General features: G+C 41.7%; 1 protein-coding gene across 1 annotated transcript in view; it reads right to left on the bottom strand.

The window, feature by feature from the left end:
- MEI4 (meiotic double-stranded break formation protein 4) overlaps nucleotides 1-19220 on the bottom strand; it is a 132430-nt gene extending 113210 nt beyond the window's left edge. The window contains exons 1-2 of the mRNA XM_073336649.1: nucleotides 19133-19220; nucleotides 2561-2809 (exon numbers count right to left, since the gene is read on the bottom strand). Coding sequence (XP_073192750.1) covers nucleotides 2561-2809; nucleotides 19133-19175 — 292 coding nt within the window. The 5' untranslated portion in view covers nucleotides 19176-19220. The remainder of the gene's footprint in view (nucleotides 1-2560; nucleotides 2810-19132) is intronic.
- Between the last annotated feature and the right edge of the window lie 1825 nt (nucleotides 19221-21045).

The following is a 21045-nucleotide window of genomic DNA, read 5'->3' as shown; positions in this document are numbered from 1 at the left end:
ACCAGAATTCTTCCATGAAATGAAGCTTGGCACAGTTTTCAGGACAAAACTGTTAGGATAAAAGGTAATAAATGGAAAATTACAAGAGGCAGCTAGCTCATTTCTTGCCTAGCTCAGATCATCACAACTAGGAGTGCCACTTTGAATTAAAGCAGTTCTAAAGAAAGAGTGGCTATTGAACAGTGGTACAGTGTTTTGAATATTAGACTGAATTCCCTGAAATTGTTTCACCTTGGAAATATATACAGGGTTTGATGGCTTTTAGAAACACTGAGGCATGAAATCCCACAAAGAAGCCATCCATAGATCCTCCCGTAGTAGTAAGTGATGGAATTTGACTCTTCAGGTCAGGGGAGGGCAAACTATGGCCTGCGGCTCCCTACCTGTCCTGGCCCTGCGCCACTCCCGGAAGCAGCCAGCACCACATCCCTGCAGCCCCCCCCCGGGGGGGGGCAGAGGGCTCCGTGCGCTGCCCTCACCCTGCAGGTATCACCTCCCACAGATCCCATTGGCCAGGAACGGGGAACAGCTGCCAATGTGAGCTTTCGAGGGGTGGGGGGTAGTACCCGCAGGCGAGGACAGCACACGGCGGAGCCACCTGCCCTTCTCCATCCCATCCCCAGGAGCCCCTGCTGGACATGCTGGCCACTTCCGGGAGCGGCGCTGGGCCAGGGCAGGCAGGGAGTCTGCCTTAGCTCCACTGCACACTGCTGCCACCCCGGTGCTGCTTGAAGTAAGTGGTATCGGGCTGGAGCCTGTATCCCAAACCCCTCCTGCACCCTGAACCCCTGCCCTGAGCTCCCTGCCGCACCGCTTCTGCATGCCAACCCCCTGCCCTGAGCCCCCTCCCGCACTCCACACCCCCTCCTGCACCAGCCCTACATTCATGGCCCTACAATTTTACCACCAAGATGTGGCCCTTAGGCCAAAAAGTTTGCCCACCCTGCTTTAGGTATTGTGACATAATTTTTCTTTTCTGGCTGAACTGTAGAAAATTCATAGGTAGCATATGAAAAGGGGAAATGCCCCCATTTGCACAGCACAATGAAGGAAAACTCCAGACTTTTTTGTACTAGTCAGTGAGATTTCATAAAGCGTATTGATGACCCAGTTGGATGCCTGGAGTTGGATGCCTGATCTGCGGAGATTAAGGGACTACTCTTCTGCAAGAGACACAAGTCCATGTAAGGACGAAACAAAGGCTAACTTGGCTACAATCATCAGGGTCAGGTATGTGAACCACCTTCACAGTGACTAAACTAGGGCTGAGAAACTCAATATCTCTTGATAGAGACTCCATCACCCAGAACACATCTGCTCTTCTCTGTCTCAGAATTAATAGTGCCTCTCAAAGCAGAGCTTCACTCCTCGCCCCTGGTTGATTGAGGAGGTAAGACACCTCTCTGGACAAGACTGTAAAATACAAAGCTTGAAATGCAGAAGTTCCAGGTGAACTGGTTTCATTTCCAGTTGGTTGACATGTTCTGCAGACCCCACATCCCCAATTCCAATATCCTTTGTAGCCAGTACAGAGGAGCAGTCTACCCTGATAATAAGCCTCCCACATTCATATCTTTCAGCTCTTCAGAATACTAAGTCAATCACTGGCAATCTGTGAGCTTGAGAGTTCCTCTTCTTGAAATACTGCTTAAAGTAGAGTAGTGTGTATGGGATCGGGGTACGGAGAAAGGAGGCTGGGAATATAACAGGAAGGAAAGCAGAGATATACCAAAAAAGGGACAAAAGTCCAGAAACTGCCATAATGGAGACCCCAAATAACACTGAATGCAGATGAGAGATTAACAGTATAAAATTGCCTATTTTTATGGTGGAGGCTATATCTGTACATCAATCCATCCAAATAACTATTCACCATTAAGGCTGGTAGCTGAAAAATCAAATTCATCCCCTCCTCCTCATTTCAAAAATTAGGGGAAGGAAACTCCTCCCGTAGACAAAAGTTAAACAAAAACACTGGTGTGAAAAAAATAATGCCACTAGATAAAACCTGACCACATTTTTTTTTTAAAACAGACTGTCCTGTAAGCCAAATCATAGACAGGGGCACAGAAATCTACCAGCATATTTCACTAAAGACTGCAGCACCTTGCAACTCAGACTTCCTCCTCACCAACCCCAGTCACAATTTCTGGTCTCAGAACTTCTTAGATTAGATACACATTAGAAAATTAGGATATTATCCTCTACAATTTTTTTTCATATAGATCAATATATCACATATTAGGCCCAAATTCTGATTTTTAAGCCTGTTTAATGTGGTTAGAGAATAAAGTGAATAAAGTTTTTTTTTTTAACAACACTAAGTAGATCTCAAAATTTTTACATTAATTCCTGTTATAACTAAAACTAGTGTCTCACCACTGTACACTTTTTGGAAAAAAACAAAAATAAAGATTCCTGCATTTAAGACACCTTTACCCATGCATTAAAAAAAAAACAAAAAAAAACTATTGTTAAGCAAAAACACTCTGATATTTTGTCTTTCAAATGTTAGTGCAGTGCACATAGATGTTATTCAAAAACAACTTCAGAGACTTACTATTTTCCAAGCAGAATCTTGGACAGATCTTGTTCAAAAGAAGCTCCTGACGTAATCTAAGGACTTCAGCTTCTAATGCTTCAACTTTTGATCTCCATTTAAGATCCTGTCCAGATATAATTTTAGCAAGATGCTCTGTGTATTCTTTGCTGCTTTTTTCTGGAGGCTTTGAGTGGATAATTGCCAAAGCCAGTGCCAGTTTTGATATTTTCAAGTACCATGCTTGATGTTCTTTTCTGTCTTTTATTCCTATCGTATAATGAAAAAGTCACAGTAAGTTTTTTTTTGTTTAATGAGTTATGTTATGTATCTTTTTTACAGATGGGCTATAGTCCACAGTCAGGCTAATTATCTTTTTCTCGTGTGGCCTTAGATCAATCAACAGAAACACAAATCTAAACAATCACATACAGCATGAACATGAAACATGCAAAAGTAGCATGCAGGCAATGTCAGTAATCAAATTCAGTTTGGTAGTTTGAAAGTAATAGCGTGAATAGTATGCATCTCAAACTGGCTTACCTTAGGAGGAAAAATATTCTAGCAAATATTTTAATGAACATTTTATCCCAACACTAAGTTCTAAACTCATGGTTGCAGAATGTGTATTCGATTGTACATACTTTAAACTGTACATATTTTGTAAAGTGTTAAAAATAAAGGAATATTTTATAAAGATCTTTATAAAATGCCCTTGGCTTGTCTTTTTGTACACTTGATACATTTGGATCCAATGACAGTGACTCCATAATTTAGGCCCAGATACTGCAAGAGGATCCATGCACAGAGGTCCTCTTGCAGGATCTGTGTTTTAAATTGAACCCAAAAAGTTAGTTACAACCTAATTTTTTACATCCCTGCTTTCAGCATCCTCAAAACACATCCTCTGAATCTGACATGTCTCAAGTTGTTCTAATTACTTATGCAGCCCCATAGTGCATGTTGCTCTTTATGAACATCAAATAAGCCCCTACTACTAGGGGGCTTACAGTAGTGATGCCAACTGGTGAAAAAGCTTTCACCAAAAGCTTTTCTCCCTTGGCAAACTATGAGAGCAGAGATACTGTCGAAGACACACTGGACAAAGAATAGAGATGTGATACAAGAGGAGACAAAGAGCCAAAGAAGAATTTCAAGGTGAGGAACCTGGTCTCTGTGGAAAGAGATTTTGGCAGCAGTACTTTTAGTAGGCAGAAGGGAGGCAGAGGGTCAGAGAAAGAAGAAGGTTGCTTTAGTGAGGAGCCAAAATGACTAAGGCATGGACAAAGCTTTTGGTGGGTGAACAGAGAGTTAAGGAAGAAGGCTGGGAAAAAATTAACAGAAAGGACAGACAGATGTGTTCCAATAAGTTAAATTAGAAATTCTTTAAAAACTGGTTTTCATTCTGTAGCTTCACTGTAGCTTTTATTTTATTTATTACTGCCAGAATATTGAACAAGTGCTCTCTAAGATTTGACACTAGTCTCAGCAAAACTGATTCCAAAAACAGCAATGCAGGTAACTAATTTCCCCCCCGGTTAATTGAGAAAACTGCAAATTGGGGGTATTGTCACAATTATTATTATTAAAGTTCTCTGAAAATAAAAAAAAATAAAAACCCCACCAATTTACTTACTGTTTCCTTTCTGAGCAATAACATTGCTTCAGAAGACTCAAACACTTGACCAAGATGGTAATATTGCAGCCTTCCATGCAGACAATTTTGAGTTGCACTAACCTCTCACACACAACACAAGTCATGCTAGCTCAACTTTTCTTATTTTTAGGGCATTCTAAATTAGGACTATCAGAGGATTAAAAAATGTGATTAATTGCAGTTTGAATTGCACTGTTAATCACAGAATATAATTTATTTAAATAATTTTCTACATTTTCAAATACATGGATTTCAATTACAACACAGAATACAAAGTGTACAGTGCTCACTTTATATCATTGTTTTTATTACAAATATTTGCACTGTGAAAAAGAAACAAAATAGTATTTTTCAGTTCACATCATACAAACACCGTGGTGCAATCTCTTTATTATGAAAATGCAATTTACAAAAGTAGAATTTTATGTAACTGCACTCAAAAAAAAAAAGTGCACTCAGTCCTACTTCTTGTTCAGCCAATTGCTAAAAACAAACAAGTCTGTTTACTTTTATGGGAGAAAATACTACCCACTTCTCATTTAGTGTCATCTGAAAGTGAGAACAGGCATTCACATGGCACTTTTGTAGCTGGCATTGCAAAGGTATTTACATGCCAGATATGCTAAACATTCATAAACCCCTTCATTCTTCAGCCACCATTCCAAAGGACATGCTTCCACGCTGATGATGGGTTCTGCTCAATAATGATCCAAAGCAGTGTGGACTGATGCACATTTATTTTCATCATCGGAGTCAGGTGCCACCAACAGAAGGTTGATTTTCTTTTTTGGTTGTTCAGGTTCTGTAGTTTCTGCATTGGAGTGTTGCTCTTTTAAAACTTCTGAAAGCATGCTCCAAACCCCATCCCTCTCAGATTTTGGAAGGCACTTCAGATTCTTAAATCTTAGGTCAAGTGCTGTAGCTATTTTTAGAAATCTCACAGTACCGTCTTTACGTTTTGTGAAATCTGCAGTGAAAGTGTTCTTGGGTCATCATCCAAGACTGCCATAATATGAAATATATGGCAGAGCAGGACACATACAATTCTCCCAAGAAGTTCAGTCACAAATTTAATTAACACTTTTTTTTTTAAAATGAGCATCATCAGCATGGAAGCTTCTACACCAGAGGTCCCCAAACGTGAGGGTCATGCCCCCCTTTACCCCTGTCCGCACTCCCCCTTCTCCACCAGGGCCGGGAGCAGGGACGCAGACAGGGGTAAGGGGGTAGAAGCTAGGGTCTCAGCCAGAGGTATGTCTGGGGCTGGGAGTGGGGCCGCAGCCGGGGCTGGGAGTGGGGCCGCAGCCGGGGCTGGGAGCGGGGCCGCAGCCGGGGCTGGGAGCGGGGCCGCAGCCGGGGCTGCCCCTAGCGAGGAGCAGAGCCACGCCAAGATTGGGGACAGGGCCAGGAGCTAGGAATGCTGCTGGGGGTGGGAGGCATGGAGGAGCTGGAAGGTGCTCTCTCCCCACTCCGGTTAGGGATGGCCCCTCCATGCCCCCCAGATGTTCCTCCACATCCCCCTGGGGTAGGGGGCGCACCCCACATATTGGAGACCTTTGTTCAACCAGATATAACTGGGAACTCAACAGCCTTTGCAGCCACAGGTCCCTAAATGAGTGCCCTCAACTGTTCTGGATTAATCAGCTGCCAGAGAAGTTTGAGGTGAGGTGTTAGGGAAGCAGTCTTTAATCTCTTCATAACGATGGTCTGACTGGAATACTATTAGCAAGCCCTCACCCATTCAACTGGATTTTTTTTTCAGGGAACTTCCACATTAGATCATGGCAGGAATTTCATTTTTTATTTATTAAAAATAAACATGACCTCTCCAATGTCAACCAAATCTAAACTTTGCAGTGGATAAAAATAGATTTTTCCTCTTTTTTAAAAATGATTTTTTTTTACTTTTTTAAAATTTAAATTAAAATACAAGGTATTTTTTTAAAATATACCTATTTAAAATTCATTTTTAAGTTGAAAATCTATGTTAAGGCCTAAACTTATTACAGTCTGTTAAAATCATTTAAATTAAATACAAAAAAAATAATATTAAGCAGTACACGTGCTACCAAGTTTAAAAAGTCAAACCCCTCAACGGTGGAAGTCACTGGCTAAACACTTGGAACCAGAATTTGTTGAAGTGCTAAACCAGCTTTTGATAGCAGCAACCTCTTCTGCAGGTGCAGAGAGAATAGTTTCTTCATTTCAGTTTATTCTGGGATTTGTTCATTCATAGTTAAGAAACCATTTGGGAGTTGAAAAAGCAGAGAAGCTTGTTTCCTCTTCCAGTCTATGAATAAAAACGAGGTGTGAGGATGAGATCTGCTATTTCTAAAAACTTGAAAGACAGTGACCAGAAACAATCAGTTCAATTCACTAACTACAGACACTTCCTTTGTTTAATAAATGTTAGTTTCAAATGCAAAAGATGTTTGGATAAACATTTTTATATATCCAGCATATTTAACATAAAGTAGTTTTATTTAATTTTTAAAAAGTTGGTTTTGTACATTAATTAAATTTGAATTTTCATCCAAATAAAACTTGACATAAATCACAAGTAAAAAAAATCATCACATAAAATGAAAAATTCATAATTTGCCCTTTCTAACATAACAAAAATGTAAAAAGACTGAATTAATGTAAGTTAAGCTATATTTATTTATTTATTTAAATAAATGTATATAGATAATAGTGTATCACCCTGGTTAGCAAAAGAAGTTTCAAATTTAGTATAATAAACTATATTTAGTTGCAAATCAACATATTTTAATGGTTAACAACCAATGAGAATCAACCACTCTATAGGAAAGTAACTAAAATGTACAAATGCAAAATATGATTAATACTGATGATTTAAATCAAGGTTTCTTGCTTGCTGATTTAAATCATGATTAAAATCTAGGACTTAAATAATTAAGCGCTACCAATTGGCAATAGCACCCATAATGTACTTTGGGTAACAATACATACTTCATCAAGTGGGGATCCTGAAAAGGAATTCAGAAAAAGCAAGGGATTAAATAGGCAGTTCCTTCATTTACAACCTCAGTTCAGATATTCCAGTCAATTTTAACACCAAGCAAAGATATAAAAAAGCTTGATCCTGAGAGGTATCGAGTACTCAGGCCTCCATATAGCAAAAGCACTTGAGCACATGCTTATCTTTAAGCACCTGAGTAGTCTTGCTGAAGTTGGTGTAATTTATGTATATTCTTAAAGTCCTTTACTGGATTGGGGTCAATGTTCAGCACTTCACGGGACTGAGCAATGAACCAGTAAGGTGCAACAGGCGAGGGACTTGCATAAAATGCATTCTGCCCTAGCAATCCAACAAAAGATTAGCTTACCCGATACTGAGAAAATAAGCCTCTAGACCAGTGGTTCTCAACTCGCAGCCCAAAGGCCATCTGTGGCCCAATCTGCACACAGCTGCGGTCCATGTAACATTCTCAGTGCCAAACATGTAGTATATAGATGTGTGGATGCTGCCCACCTAACACAGAGAACTGCATATGTGGCCCACAATGGTAAATAGGTTGAGATCCACGGCTCTAGATCTACCTATAGGAAAGCAGCAGCCCAGCAGCAGCAAACTGCAGACACTGACCCAGAGTTATCTGTTTCCTTGCAAATAGCCGAATACATAGCATACAAGAGACTGCTACATAATCAAAGCTAAAACAACTTTAGGAGCCAATAATCCAAACAGAGGTAAAAACTGAAGATGAAAACGAGCAGGCATTAACAAATACTTAGTTTTACTTTCAAAATACTGAAACATTTTAGCTACACAGCTTCCTTTTAACATTAATGGGAGTTATGCAGCTAAAACATTGCATGCTGAAGCTAAAATTTGCCCAACAACCATCCTTCATGTCAATATTAGCAAAGCAGGTTGAAGGAAGTCTGAAAGTTGTGTCACTCTGCTGTACTCTCACTCCCCAAGACGTTTGTAGACCAATGGTAAAAGAAACCACTGATGGTCGGATACAAATTGAAAATGTGCACATAGAAAGGTATGCATATTTACTGACATTCCTTTCTTGAGAAAATCCCTTCTTTTTGATAGCTATGTTTGTCATAATTGGGTAATTCAAAGCCAAGATCATGTACAGGTCCCAAAAAAGTACATATATATTTTGCAAGTTGCATTGGAGAGCCCTAATTTTGCCATACATTTTAGATGACAACACTGTAATTTAACAATGTAAAAACAAAGAAATGCACACTGAATTAATTTAAATGGGTTAATTTAATCATTGTGGAAAATGGATGATGTTATCTAATTTATCATCTACTTAGGGCAATAGGGCAATTTAGGGCAATTTTACTGCATATTAAGGATTCAAATAAATATGTTTATCAATCATTTCTGGAAGACTTGACAGTTCTGTCAAAATGAAAACCAACTTTGTACAGCCATTATACGCTGGAATTATATTTTCCAAACAATAATGAATTTGCTTGTTTTAACTCCAAATGGTTAAAGACAGGGAAAAGACTACAGTACGTTTGAGAAGAAGTCTGTAAAAGTTATTTTTTTCATTTTGTTCTAACACTTTTTTGTTTTTGTACTGGAATTTAACTGTCATTTACAGTGAAACCTCTCTTCCATGGCTAAAGAGACCAGTAAAATAACTGGTTTTTAGGAGTGGAATACTTCACTGAAAAATGCATGGTATACTTAGAATTATTTTAGTAAAACATGGTTCCACTTTGAGGTGTCATTTTTGCATAACTTATTTACCAATCTGCTCCCTGAAAGTTTTCAGTTATATCTGACAAGTTTGGTAGAAAAAAAATAAAGTTTAATAAGTTTTACTATTGTCAGTTCTACAAAATTAAGCACAGTTCTGGGATAACAAACTGAATTCCTTCCCGATTCATTCATCAACAGACGTTTTCTTTTTCCAATTGCAGGGCCGTGTGTGCAACTCCACTGCTTTCAAAATTATGACCTAATTTATATCTGTGTGACTGCACTGAAACAATACAGCTGCACAGGTGTATCAGATGGCAAGAATTACAATTGCAAAATCTTCTACAGTGATACAGAAAACTGCTCTGCCTGGATCTCCACAGGACTCTAGAAGCCAATGGGGACCAACATAGGGGTCTGTCTGTGCAGAGCACCTTGCAGGGTAAGGATCTTTATGACTAGGGTGACGCAAAGGAAGAGCAACTCTTGGTCTTCAGATCCAAAACTGAATTTGCAAGGCTGGCAGATAGGAAAAAAACCAACAAAACATCTTGTCTTCTAAATTGAATACATTTCATATGGAAATTACTGAGACAATAAGCATGGATTCCCAAAAAATCTATTTTTACAAAGTTACTTTGCAGAGCAGAACCATACTTGAAGGCAGAGATTTGCCTGATGGAGGAGGCTATTAGAGCATTTTGCTTCCTGGACTGAACTTGGAATACATTTACTTCCGATGCATCTTGAGTCCCTTGTTTTCGTTCTAATTAAAGTTTCAAGTATAGATTGCTCACTCCTTTGTCTGCTATATGTCCTGTTCTCATGTTAACAAGCCCTTTAGTTCCAAATTTGCAGAGATAAAAGTAGGTGTGCCTTGGTGTCTGTAGTTTCTCTTTTTTGAGCTAGTAATAATGGGTGTATCCGTTCATTAACGTGATGATCTCAAAGTATACTTTGGTGATGTTTAGATATGGATATGATAAAAAGAAAATGTGCAAATCTTTATAGATGATCTCATCTTTGTTTGTGTAAAATGCATGAATATTAAACTGAGGAAACCAGTTTAGGAAATTAGAGAGTTTTATACCTTGTTGATGGATTTTGCTTTAGCCCTAGGTGCCAGCAACTGCAACCACACTGAGTGGATTAGGGGTCTTGTTTCTCCACACCATTCTACCACCAGCTCCAGCGGCACCATTGCTGTGAAGAGGCCAGTAGCACATGGCTCCAGTGAACTCACGCCATCTACCTTCTCTGGGCCTTTGGCACCCTCATAAGCAATATACCCACCAGGATCATCACTGCCTGTAATAAGCTTAGTAGTGTTTACTGAACTATTTATACATTTACCTGGGACACTCTACATCCAGCCTCCTACCTCTCCTGGCTAGAGTGTTGAAAACTAACCCCATATATTTACCATGTTGTATGGTTCTGAACATCCCTGAAAGCAAGCAGTAGTGAATGTGACCCTGTTCATACATGGGGAAAAGTGTAGGTAGTTGTGACACTCATTTGAGGTCTGCTAGTCCCTTAAATCTAATAAGGGCTCTCTGACTGATTAGTGGCCTCAGCTGAGGCATCTTTGAGAGGTACTCTCACCCCACCAGCTGAAAGACTGACCTTGATAAGGAGGAAAAGAAATGGCTAAGGGAGGGCATGTTCTGAGCCCGGCTCAAGAGTTCTGAGCCCACAAGGCCAGGGAATAGAGGGCGCACATGCTGAAGGAAAGGCAGAAGGACCAAGGTGTGTATCAGGAAATGCACAAAGACATCATCCTCAGACAGCAAACTCAGATGCTCTGAAGTATTATTGAGAAAAGCCTCTGAAGGCCAACATCACAGCAGCCATTACATTGCCTGGACAATTTCCCCTTCATGAGACCTGAGCCATCCATCTCTCCACTTAAGGCACGAGCATTCCCTGCAACAGTATCTCCTCCACTCAACCCCAGTAGGGGGAAAAACTGCTATGACTTGCACCTACAGTGAGCTGAGATACATCTCAAAGCAAAATGCACCTTGCATTTTGTTTTTTAATCTTTAATAGTCTGCTTATTACTTTGCAATAATTCTGTGTGGTGAAAACCAGGATTTATTTTGTTTTTGGAATAGGGTGGCCTGGCCCTTCAAGAACCAGGAGGCCTGGGGCTAGTCAGCCCTGTTCAATAAGCCCATGTGTGCCATAACTTGCTGCCTCTCAGGCTAAGCAGGGAAGGACTAACTGGGGTCAGATGATAGCCTGATAAACACCTGGGCCTCAAAAAATGCCAGAGAACTCAGTTTGGTAGAGGAACTGCAGCTGGCAAGTTGCGCTACTATGAACAGGCCCTAAACCAGGGTCAAGAAAAATCAGGGGAGTCAGAGCTCTATCCCAGAGCAGGAAAGAAAAGGTCACCCGGAAGGAGCTAAGAACTGAGCGCAGAGCACAAGCTGAAGAGGAGCACAAGTGAGGAGGAGAAGAACTTTTGATAGTTTGGACTTCTGTTACCCTGGAAGGGGACTGAACTGTGAGAGGGACCCAGCCAGAGGGCTGAGCCATATGTATCCCTAAGACTGAAAAGCCTGTTGAAGGGAAATTGAGGCAGGGAGCACCTCCAAAACCACACTCTGCTAAGATGGGGTGCTATGGGGCAGCTACACGCCTCACAATAGAGATGCAACCTTCCAAATCAATAGTTCCTCATCAGATTCATGTTTATAATCATTCATAATCTGGACATGTACTGTTTATTCACAAAGTAATACAAAACACAAAAAACAGCACACTGGCTGGCTATGACACACTTTCTAAGTGAAAAGAAAAGGAGGACTTGTGGCACCTTAGAGACTAACAAATTTATTTAAGCATAAGCTTTCGTGACCTACAGCTCACTTCATTGGATGAATTCAGTGGAAAATACAGTGGGGAGATTTATACACACAGAGAACATGAAACAATGGGTGTTACGATATACACTGTAAGGTGAGTTATTACCAGCAGGAGAGCGGGGGGCGGGGGGGGAGTGGCAAACCTTTTGTAGTGATAATCAAGGTGGGCTATTTCCAGCCGTTAACAAAAACGTCTGAGGAACAGCCGGGGGGTGGGGGGGCATAAACATGGGGGAATAGTTTTACTTTGTGTAATGACACATCCACTCCCAGTCTTTATTCAAGCCTAAGTTAATTGTATCCAGTTTGCAAATAATTCCAATTCAGCAGTCTCTCATTGGAGTCTGTTTTTGAAGTTTTTTTGCTGAAGAACTGCCACTTTTAGGTCTGTAATCAAGTGACCAGGGAGATTGAAGTGTTCTCCGACTAGTTTTTGAATGTTATAATTCTTGACGTCTGATTTGTGTCCATTTATTCTTTTACATAAAGACTGTCCAGTTTTGGCCAATGTACATGGCAGAGGGGCATTGCTGGCACATATCACATTGGTAGAAAGGCCACTGACTTTCAATAAGACTTAGGTGGCAATGTGGCTACTCCTTTACCAAATGAGACTTGAACTCCAAAAATCACACCCTTTTGAACATTTTAACCTACACCTTGAATAACTAAAAATACAAATCCATAAATGAATCATTATACACACACACACAAAAACCCCCTCAAAAAGAAAAAGAAAGTTAAGGTTAAAAAATCAAGCATTTAAAAGTTACCAAAAAAACAGAATTAAAAGTGCATGGGTCACCTTACTTTGCCCCACTTGCACAAGGTACATGCATTTGGACTGAAAGGTTATATGAGAAAATTTTAGTTCAAGGTGATTTTTTCCCCCATCAGAAAGTTTATAAACCCCTATTTTAAGATGCATAAAAATAATGTTGCTACTGCAACTCTATGATACATCTTGAATTAACTCCAGAAGTTTGGACAGGTTTGGCCCAGTGCTTTTTGATCAGATTCAGCTGACAGGTTTCCTAGCTATCATATCTCTAGTGGGCATGTCACTAAACACAATACACCAGAGAAACATCATACCAAATTTTACATATAAGAATATGTAGTCACTCAAGAGTTCAAGTCCCTCAATAATTGAAAAGACTTTTAAAAGTGTTGAGGCAAGGGAGACTGTGTGCACTACTGAAGCCTTACAGAGATAAAAGGATTTTTTTTCAGTTTGATTCCCATTAGAATAGACCAAATATCAAAATCCTAGTGTAAGCTGGAGATTTCTAATCAATTTAAAATTATGTATATATTCTCCATACAAACTGTTCTTCCTTTTATCTTCCATGACAAGCTCTCTTTGCTGTGTCATTTAGAATGATATCTACTGAATCTGGCATGCACCATTACCACAGATTTCCCCTGCCCCACCTGTACACACACAGTGGATGGGTCACTACAAAAACTAATTTCCCCATACTAATGTCCCACTACTGTTACTCATACCTTCTTGTCAACTGTTTGAAATGGGCCACCCTGATTACATTGGCCTCATTACCACTACAAAAGTGATTGGTATTCTACTGTTGAGAATAGCCCACTTTCACTTTAATTGAATTGTCTCGTTAGTACTGACGACCCCCGCCCCCACTTGGTAAGGCAACTCCCATCTTTTCATGTACTGTGTATATATACCTGCCTACTGTATTTTCCACTCCATGTATCTGATTAAGTAGGTTTTAGCCCACGAAAGCTTATGCCCAAATGAATTTGTTAGTCTCTAAGGTGCCACAAGTACTCTTAGTTGTTTTTACACACAAATACAGTTACACAGGGACTTTGTCCCAAAAGTTCACTATTCAGAAATTAAAGAATGACTTAGTGATGCAGGTTTCTAATCTAACCCTTTAGAATTTCTCTCTAAAGGCATAACATTTTTTTAAAAACTGAAATGGCCTAAAACCGGTTCTGTTTGGAGACATGAAATTACATTTCTTATCATAGCTTTGTAAGACAGTTCATATAACACAGGCCCTATGTCATGTGCCTAGTTTCAAGCCTGCTGCTAATATTCTTTTGGATAAACTATAACTCCACCATAATAAAATATAAGACTGTAACAGACATTATTGATCCTAGGATTAACTTCACACATGCTTTTTTAGTTCATTTTACAATTAACTTTGCAAATATATCTGGACTGACAAAAATTAAAAGTCAAAGAAGGTTTCTGTTGATAGATAAATAAAAAGTGAGCAGAGGTCACTATGACTAAAAGTCAAGATCTAGGGAAAGGAGGAAAACACAGTAATATGGAGAAAGTCAATACTGGAGAAGGTAAAACAGAAAGTGCCACTGTGGAATCTGAAAGAAGAAAAAAGAAAGACTAAGTTTACAAAAGCCACTTGGGACTGTGGGAAATAATATCCCCTATTTCTGTTTGAATAGTGCCATATTAGAAGGAGAATGTTGTGGTACATACCAAGCTCCACATGCTTAAGAAACTACTCCACTTACAGCAGATCTTTACAATTCTTCCTTAACCTCTTTCTGTGCTTTGATCAGCCTTCAGGGTTATTCACATAAGGATACAGACCTGCAACTGATAGTCACTGCATTTCTCCTTCTCCAATACCAAATCAATACACTGACCAAAACCCCATTAATCTCTTCCTTACCTAGCATTTTCACTATGTCACCTCCCTATTTGAATTTCTCCATTGATTCCCCATCTTCCAACAAATCATGTTAAAGGTTTGAAGGTGAAGATGAGAAACTTGGACAGTCTGTGTTTCCTTTCTTACCTGATTTTGTGTCGTTTCTCATTGTCCCCACCCTTCTGCCCCATCAATTATGCCAGTCTTGGTCCTTCAGCCTCTTTTTCTAAGCCACAGTTCTACACTGAATGCTCTTCCTGAGCTGGTCTGCAAGACAGGCCCCTAACCTCTTCTCCTTCAACCCCTCCCTACTACGATCACTTCCTCCATAACACCTACAAGAAATCAGCTGGAGCAGCAATTAGCGATAACTGTCTCTTCCTTTTTTATACTAAAAGGATTGATAGTATGTTGTCACTTCTCTTCCCCATCCACCCCTTTACTTGTTTTCTTCAGTTGTGAGCTTTTTGGGGAGTGATGTGCCTCACTATATCTCTGGAGAGGCCTAGCATATTGTGGACACAACAGTAATAGAAATAAATAAAAACAGTAAATATGCCAAATATTAGTTTGTCCTTCTGTCTTATCAGCAAATGTGTCAAACTGTCGCCCAGATTTATTTCCCGAAATACAAGCAATGCCTGTTTGAATATTTTAAAAAGTGTCTCTTCACTTTCCATTCTCCCTCCCATGATATAACTTTCCATGTGCCTTGATCTTCACCTTAAACTTAAGAAACAATTAGTTTCTTGCCAGACCTGCCTATAATAAATAGCGAAAGAGTCAAACCCACTCAGTGTCAATATACTGACTTATCTTTAACATAAATGTTATCGGATTTGTGATGTGTGATTGTCAAGGTTCCTCCCCCACTCTGAACTCTAGGGTACAGATGTGGGGACCTGCATGAAAAACCTCCTAAGCTTATCTTTACCAGCTTAGGTCAAAACTTCCCCAAGGTACAAAATATTCCCCCCCGTTGTCCTTGGACTGGCCGCTACCACCACCAAACTAATACTGGTTACTGGGGAAGAGCTGTTTGGACGCGTCCTTCCCCCCAAAATACTTCCCAAAACCCTGCACCCCACTTCCTGGACAAGGTTTGGTAAAAAGCCTCACCAATTTGCATAGGTGACCACAGACCCAAATCCTTGGATCTGAGAACAATGAAAAAGCATTCAGTGTTTTACAAGAAGACTTTTAATAAAAAAAATAGAAGTAAATAGAAATAAAGAAATCCCCCCTGTAAAATCAGGATGGTAGATATCTTACAGGGTAATTAGATTCAAAAACATAGAGAACCCCTCTAGGCAAAACCTTAAGTTACAAAAAAGATACACAGACAGAAAGAGTTATTCTATTCAGCACAATTCTTTTCTCAGCCATTTAAAGAAATCATAATCTAACACATACCTAGCTAGATTACTTACTAAAAGTTCTAAGGCTCCATTCCTGGTCTATCCCCGGCAGAAAACCAGTATATAGACAGACACACACACCCTTTTGTTTCTCTCCCTCCTCCCAGCTTTTGAAAGTATCTTGTCTCCTCATTGGTCATTTTGGTCAGGTGCCAGCGAGGTTACCTTTAGCTTCTTAACCCTTTACAGGTGAGAGGAGCTTTCCCCTGGCCAGGAGGGATTTCAAAAGGGTTTACCCTTCCCTTTATTTTTATGACAGTGATAGATTGTTTGACTATACTAATGTAACCCTTCTGCCCGTCAGAGTTGGCAACAACAAGAGCCGGGTTCAATATCTAGGGGATCCATTCCAATAACACAATGCAAACCGGCTCGAGCCCCCACCCAGTGACCTGGGACAAATATATACCACCGCCGCTGGGCGCCTCCAAGAGGCAATACTTCCCCTCTCGCAAGCACATAGTCTGAGTGTAGCAAAAAGCCTTTTAATAACAGAGAGGAACAATGTGGCATTATGTTGGGGAAACCCCACCAACAGGATTCATAACACAACCCATGAGCAAAAAAACCCACCCCAAGCAAATTGGGGCATGCCCCTTTCCCTTTGGTTCTTGAGTCCAGCAACCCCAAATCACCCACAGTCCCAAAAGTCCAATGACCCAAAAGTCTCTGTCCCTGGTCAGGGCAGCCCCAGAGTTCGAAACTTTATCTGCGGAGCTTTACCTCCCAACCTGGGTGGGGATGGGACGGGGGTAAGAGGCACCTTACATGATCTGAAGCTGACCACCCCACAGCTCCATAGGCCTTCGTTTCGCTCCGCCAGCCGCCCCACGAACTCCTTCACTCAGCTCCGCGGCCCACAAGCTGCTCCCACCGTCCCACAAACTGTTCCGCGTCCCACCAGCGGCTCCTGCCATCCTACAAACTGCTCCACCAGGCTGTCCACAAGGCACTCCAGCCCTCCTGCAAACTACTCCACAATATATCTTCAGGCTCCCCCACTACTTAGCACTACACTCAGTGATTTCAGCTCTTAGTCAGTTCAGCTCTTTGGTGAATTCAGCTTGTAGTAGGGGAGCCTCAGTGCTGGTGCACCATTAGCCCAAAGTGAGCTCAGCAGCCTGTAACTAGACTCCTAATAGAATCAAAATTAGCTCTCATATGCCACAGTAGAGAGAGGAGGAAGTGCAATTAGCATGTAAGGCCCTCACCAGGGGGGCCTATGCCACCAAGTATTAATACTTGTCCCCAGCCTCTCTCAATTCACAGTTTTAAAACCCATGACCCTTGCCTAGCGAGTGCTACTTAGTTGATGGTGAGTCCCTCCATCATAACAAAAGGCCAACTACAGTTCCAAGCACAGTTTCCATAATCAGGGTAATAACAATTTATTCTTCCTGCCCCAATAACAGAGACACTGGGGATCCCACAGCAGCCAAAGTGACCATTTGGGCAGCTATGGCCTCATTCTAGGCGGGGTGGGTGTGCCTATGCAAATAAGATCGGCCCCTGAAGTTCTTTTCCACAACTTGCCACACCTCACCACCAGATGTCAGGGTGGAGCTCATCCTGACACTGCTTACATTAAAATTATTTAGTGCATTTAGTCTCTGTTACTCCTATTACTTTCAAAGACTGTCTCATTTCTAGAAAAACTGCTCCAGTTTAAGACTAAAAATTCCACCCCAGGTTTTTTTTGTACTTATCTAATTTATGACAAAGTTGTTGGCTTACATTTTTACATAGGAGAATGAAGATATTCACTCCTATGTATAGAACACACATGCCAATTTTCAGTTCAGAAACTTTTTTGTTTTAATGAAGTTACAAGGAACAGAACTTTGCTGGATTAATTCCCATTTTAAATTTTAAATAAGCTGGTGGACACTGCCATTATTCATGCATTATTAGATTAGCAGCTGTAAAGATAATTCTGCAAGTGAACACTGACAAGTGTTATATGATTGTATAATTAATTTATAAAAGTTTAAATTTTAACAAGAATCTTATGTCCCACCAATTACAAATCTACCAGATTAACATCTGTTAATGAGTTTCCTCTTACTAGAAACAGTTTGTCAGAATTTAAGGCCATAATTCTCTACTCTGTTACACCCATTTTATATATCAGTGTAACTCTACAGAACTGTAAAACAGGAAGGCTTGGAGATGAGGAAGTATCTGTAGAAGAGAGAGAAAAAGGGTGCTGGGAATCTGTTACAGTGACTAATGTACAGTGGCTAGAATCTGTCCTGAAAATGTCATGTGGCAATGGCAAAACAGGGATAACTGAAGAGTGTGCTGGAGATATTTTTGGAAATGTGTATGTTGTGGCAGATAGAATAGTGATGTCTTGAGATCAGATGCAAATTGCTCAGGTTTAACACTGGTGCAAAGGGATGGAGAATGAGACCTTGACTGCAGATTTACCTACAGTATGCAAATAAGCAAAGAATACACGGAACTAAAATGTCTGAATCTCTACTATCTACAATGCCTTGCACTACCATAAGACCTTTCATTCAAGAATATCATTTACAGAGATTAATTAGGCCTCTCAACATCCTTGTGTGGTATTTAAGGAACTTCTTCACCTAGACCCTAAATAGAGCAATTACTGGGATCAAAAGAGGCAGTTAACAGCAGCCCATAGCAAGAGATCAGTACACATGGCGATGCATGCTGTACCCAAATGATAGAGCCCTGTGTGGATAGAAAATTTGTACCTGCACCCGACGATCAAAAATGGTCCCTGGATAAAAAGCAGCTATCTACAGATTTGCAGGGCTCTATCAACTGAAAGGGCCCGGAGAATTTCTACAAGCAGAAGGCCTGGGATTAACACACAGGATACAGACCCTAATGTTATGAAAATATGTCATGGGTTCTTCACGGATACTGACCACAGCTAAGAACTCTGCTGTATCCCCTCTGCAAAGGGGCAGCCCCCATGAGTCCAGGACTGCCAGCACCAAAGGGGCGGACCCACCCCGGCCATGCGCGCAGCTCGCCGACCCTGACAGAGCCGGCGGGAGCCCGCACTGGGCAGCGCTCAGGCTCCCCCGGGGCCAGCCAGCCCAGAAGCGGCGCCGCGGGCGGCCCCCGGCGGGAGCGCACGGGGCCGGCGGCCGCGGTAGGCCAGGCGGCTGGTCTGCAAGGCCTAAGAGGCGCCCGCGGCCCTTCCGGCATCAGCCCCGGCTCCTCTCGGGGCCCGGCTGCCGGGGCTGCGCCCCTCAGGGCGGCAATCGGGTACCGCCCGCCGGCGCCTCCGGCAGACACCCACCTACAGAGGAGCCCGGGACGCCCGCGCTGCCGGCCGGCTCCATCGAAGGCCTCGAGGCGAGGAGCCGCCGCCGCCCTCACGCTCCCCCGCCTCGCTCGGGCACGCGGCCCCCTGCAGGGCACCGCCGGCCGGCACCCGGGAGCAGCCCTCACGCGGGAGAGGGTCAGGCGGCGAGGTGGCTCCCGGGGCTGCCCGCGGTGTCGGGTCCCTGCGCGGGACGCTACTGGAGGCTTATTGTCCGTGCAAACCCGCTGTTACCCCGCTGAATAGGTGGCCACCCTGCAGATCTGCTGACTGTGCTCTGCCTTTAACCGGTGAAGCCTGCCGAGGGACTTGGCAACGCCGCTCCGGATATCATTCTCTGTCTCCCCCCTACAAACCGCATCCAGGAAACCTGCAGCACCCTCCCACCCGCACCTGCTCTGCTACTCCCCTGGCCAGGAGTCAGCTCTGGTAGGGACCCGGCTGCCACACCACTCACTATACCAGATGGCCAGTGCCTGGGTCTGCTCTTTTCCAGACCCTCCCTTACCTCCCACCAACCCCTCTTACATTTTCATATAGGCTAACTCAACCTCTTTCGGTGGGCCAGACCTGTTTCTGAAGGGGAACAGTTACCAGATTTCCACTCATCTAGTTTATCTCACTGGAGTCAAGGTACCTATTTGTCACGTGAAATGTCCCTGCTTAGAATATTTTGGTGCTAACACAGATATTATAATGGGCATCTAACACCAGACTACCCCACTTCTCCAAGTGATGACCTGCTTAAACTTGAGCTGTACCTACTCCCTCATCAGTTTGTCTGTGCAGCTGTTGTCCCTTCTCTTATACTGAGATTGAAAGCTCTTTGGAACAGGCACCATGATTTTGTTCTGTTTCTACAGTGCCCAGCACAATGGGGTCCTGGTCCAGTAGTACAAATAAACAATATTGCAGGGTATGAACTCACTGCTGGTAGAGTTGGTAGGATATAGACACAGGAGTTATTTGCTTTGGGGAGGAAGAACCTCTCAAGCTTTAGGTTTGGGCCCACACTCCTCTGTTAAAAGATAAATATATTACTCAACTTTGTTTCTTTGCTACTGAAGCCAGAGTTTACAGCACCACTAATGTCTCTAGAGTTCCAGAGCTGTCCCATAGTGGCATCCATCCTCTTCCCCAGATATTTTCTTTTCCTTCTGAGGTACCAGGGGAGCAAAAATCATGCCCAAGTTCTCCAGACAGGCATTGGAAGATTCTAGTCATGGCACCAAACCTGCATTTAGCTCAGTGGTGCAGAGCTCTCCTGACTTCAGTGTCCTATGGACACTGGGGACCAGCTGTTTGAACTAATTGGACAATCAGTGGACTGTAGATGGCAAGACATGATACACAGATGAAAGGGTAGAGATAATGCTAATAAGAGAGAGGTGACTGGAACCACAGGGGGTGAACTAGTGGTTTCACATTCTGGCACAATTATAAACTATTAGCAGCTGTATAATTGTGTAGCTTTGTCATAGCTTCATAATATTAACACTATAATTAAGGGGATAGCTCCATTCTACACTCCTATTTTTAGCAACCTAAAGTTCACCCCAAAACTTATACCCTATTTTACACTTGGCCTCATTCCAAATTATTTTCTCTATAGGTTGCATAAACATTCATAAGTCATTTATTAATTACAGAAAGAGCTTTTAACAAGAATTTTTCACTTAAATAATTTTTCAGTCACTTGTGTTTGGATAACTCAAAAACGGCTTTGTTTTTAAAACTTCAAAACATTTATGTACCTCTGCATAAGAAATGTGTGCTTTGCTTTAAGAACTGTGATCAAAACTTACCAGCTTAAAGACATTCAGTCACTAACTGGAGTAAGAAGCTAAGATAACTTTGATCAGAAATGATATTCTTTATATAAGTTGTCT

This window comes from Lepidochelys kempii, chromosome 3, assembly GCF_965140265.1.
Source record: "Lepidochelys kempii isolate rLepKem1 chromosome 3, rLepKem1.hap2, whole genome shotgun sequence".
Lineage (NCBI taxonomy): Eukaryota > Metazoa > Chordata > Testudines > Cheloniidae > Lepidochelys > Lepidochelys kempii.
Note: the sequence above shows the minus strand (reverse complement) of the source record. Positions and strands in the feature narration are given on the sequence as shown.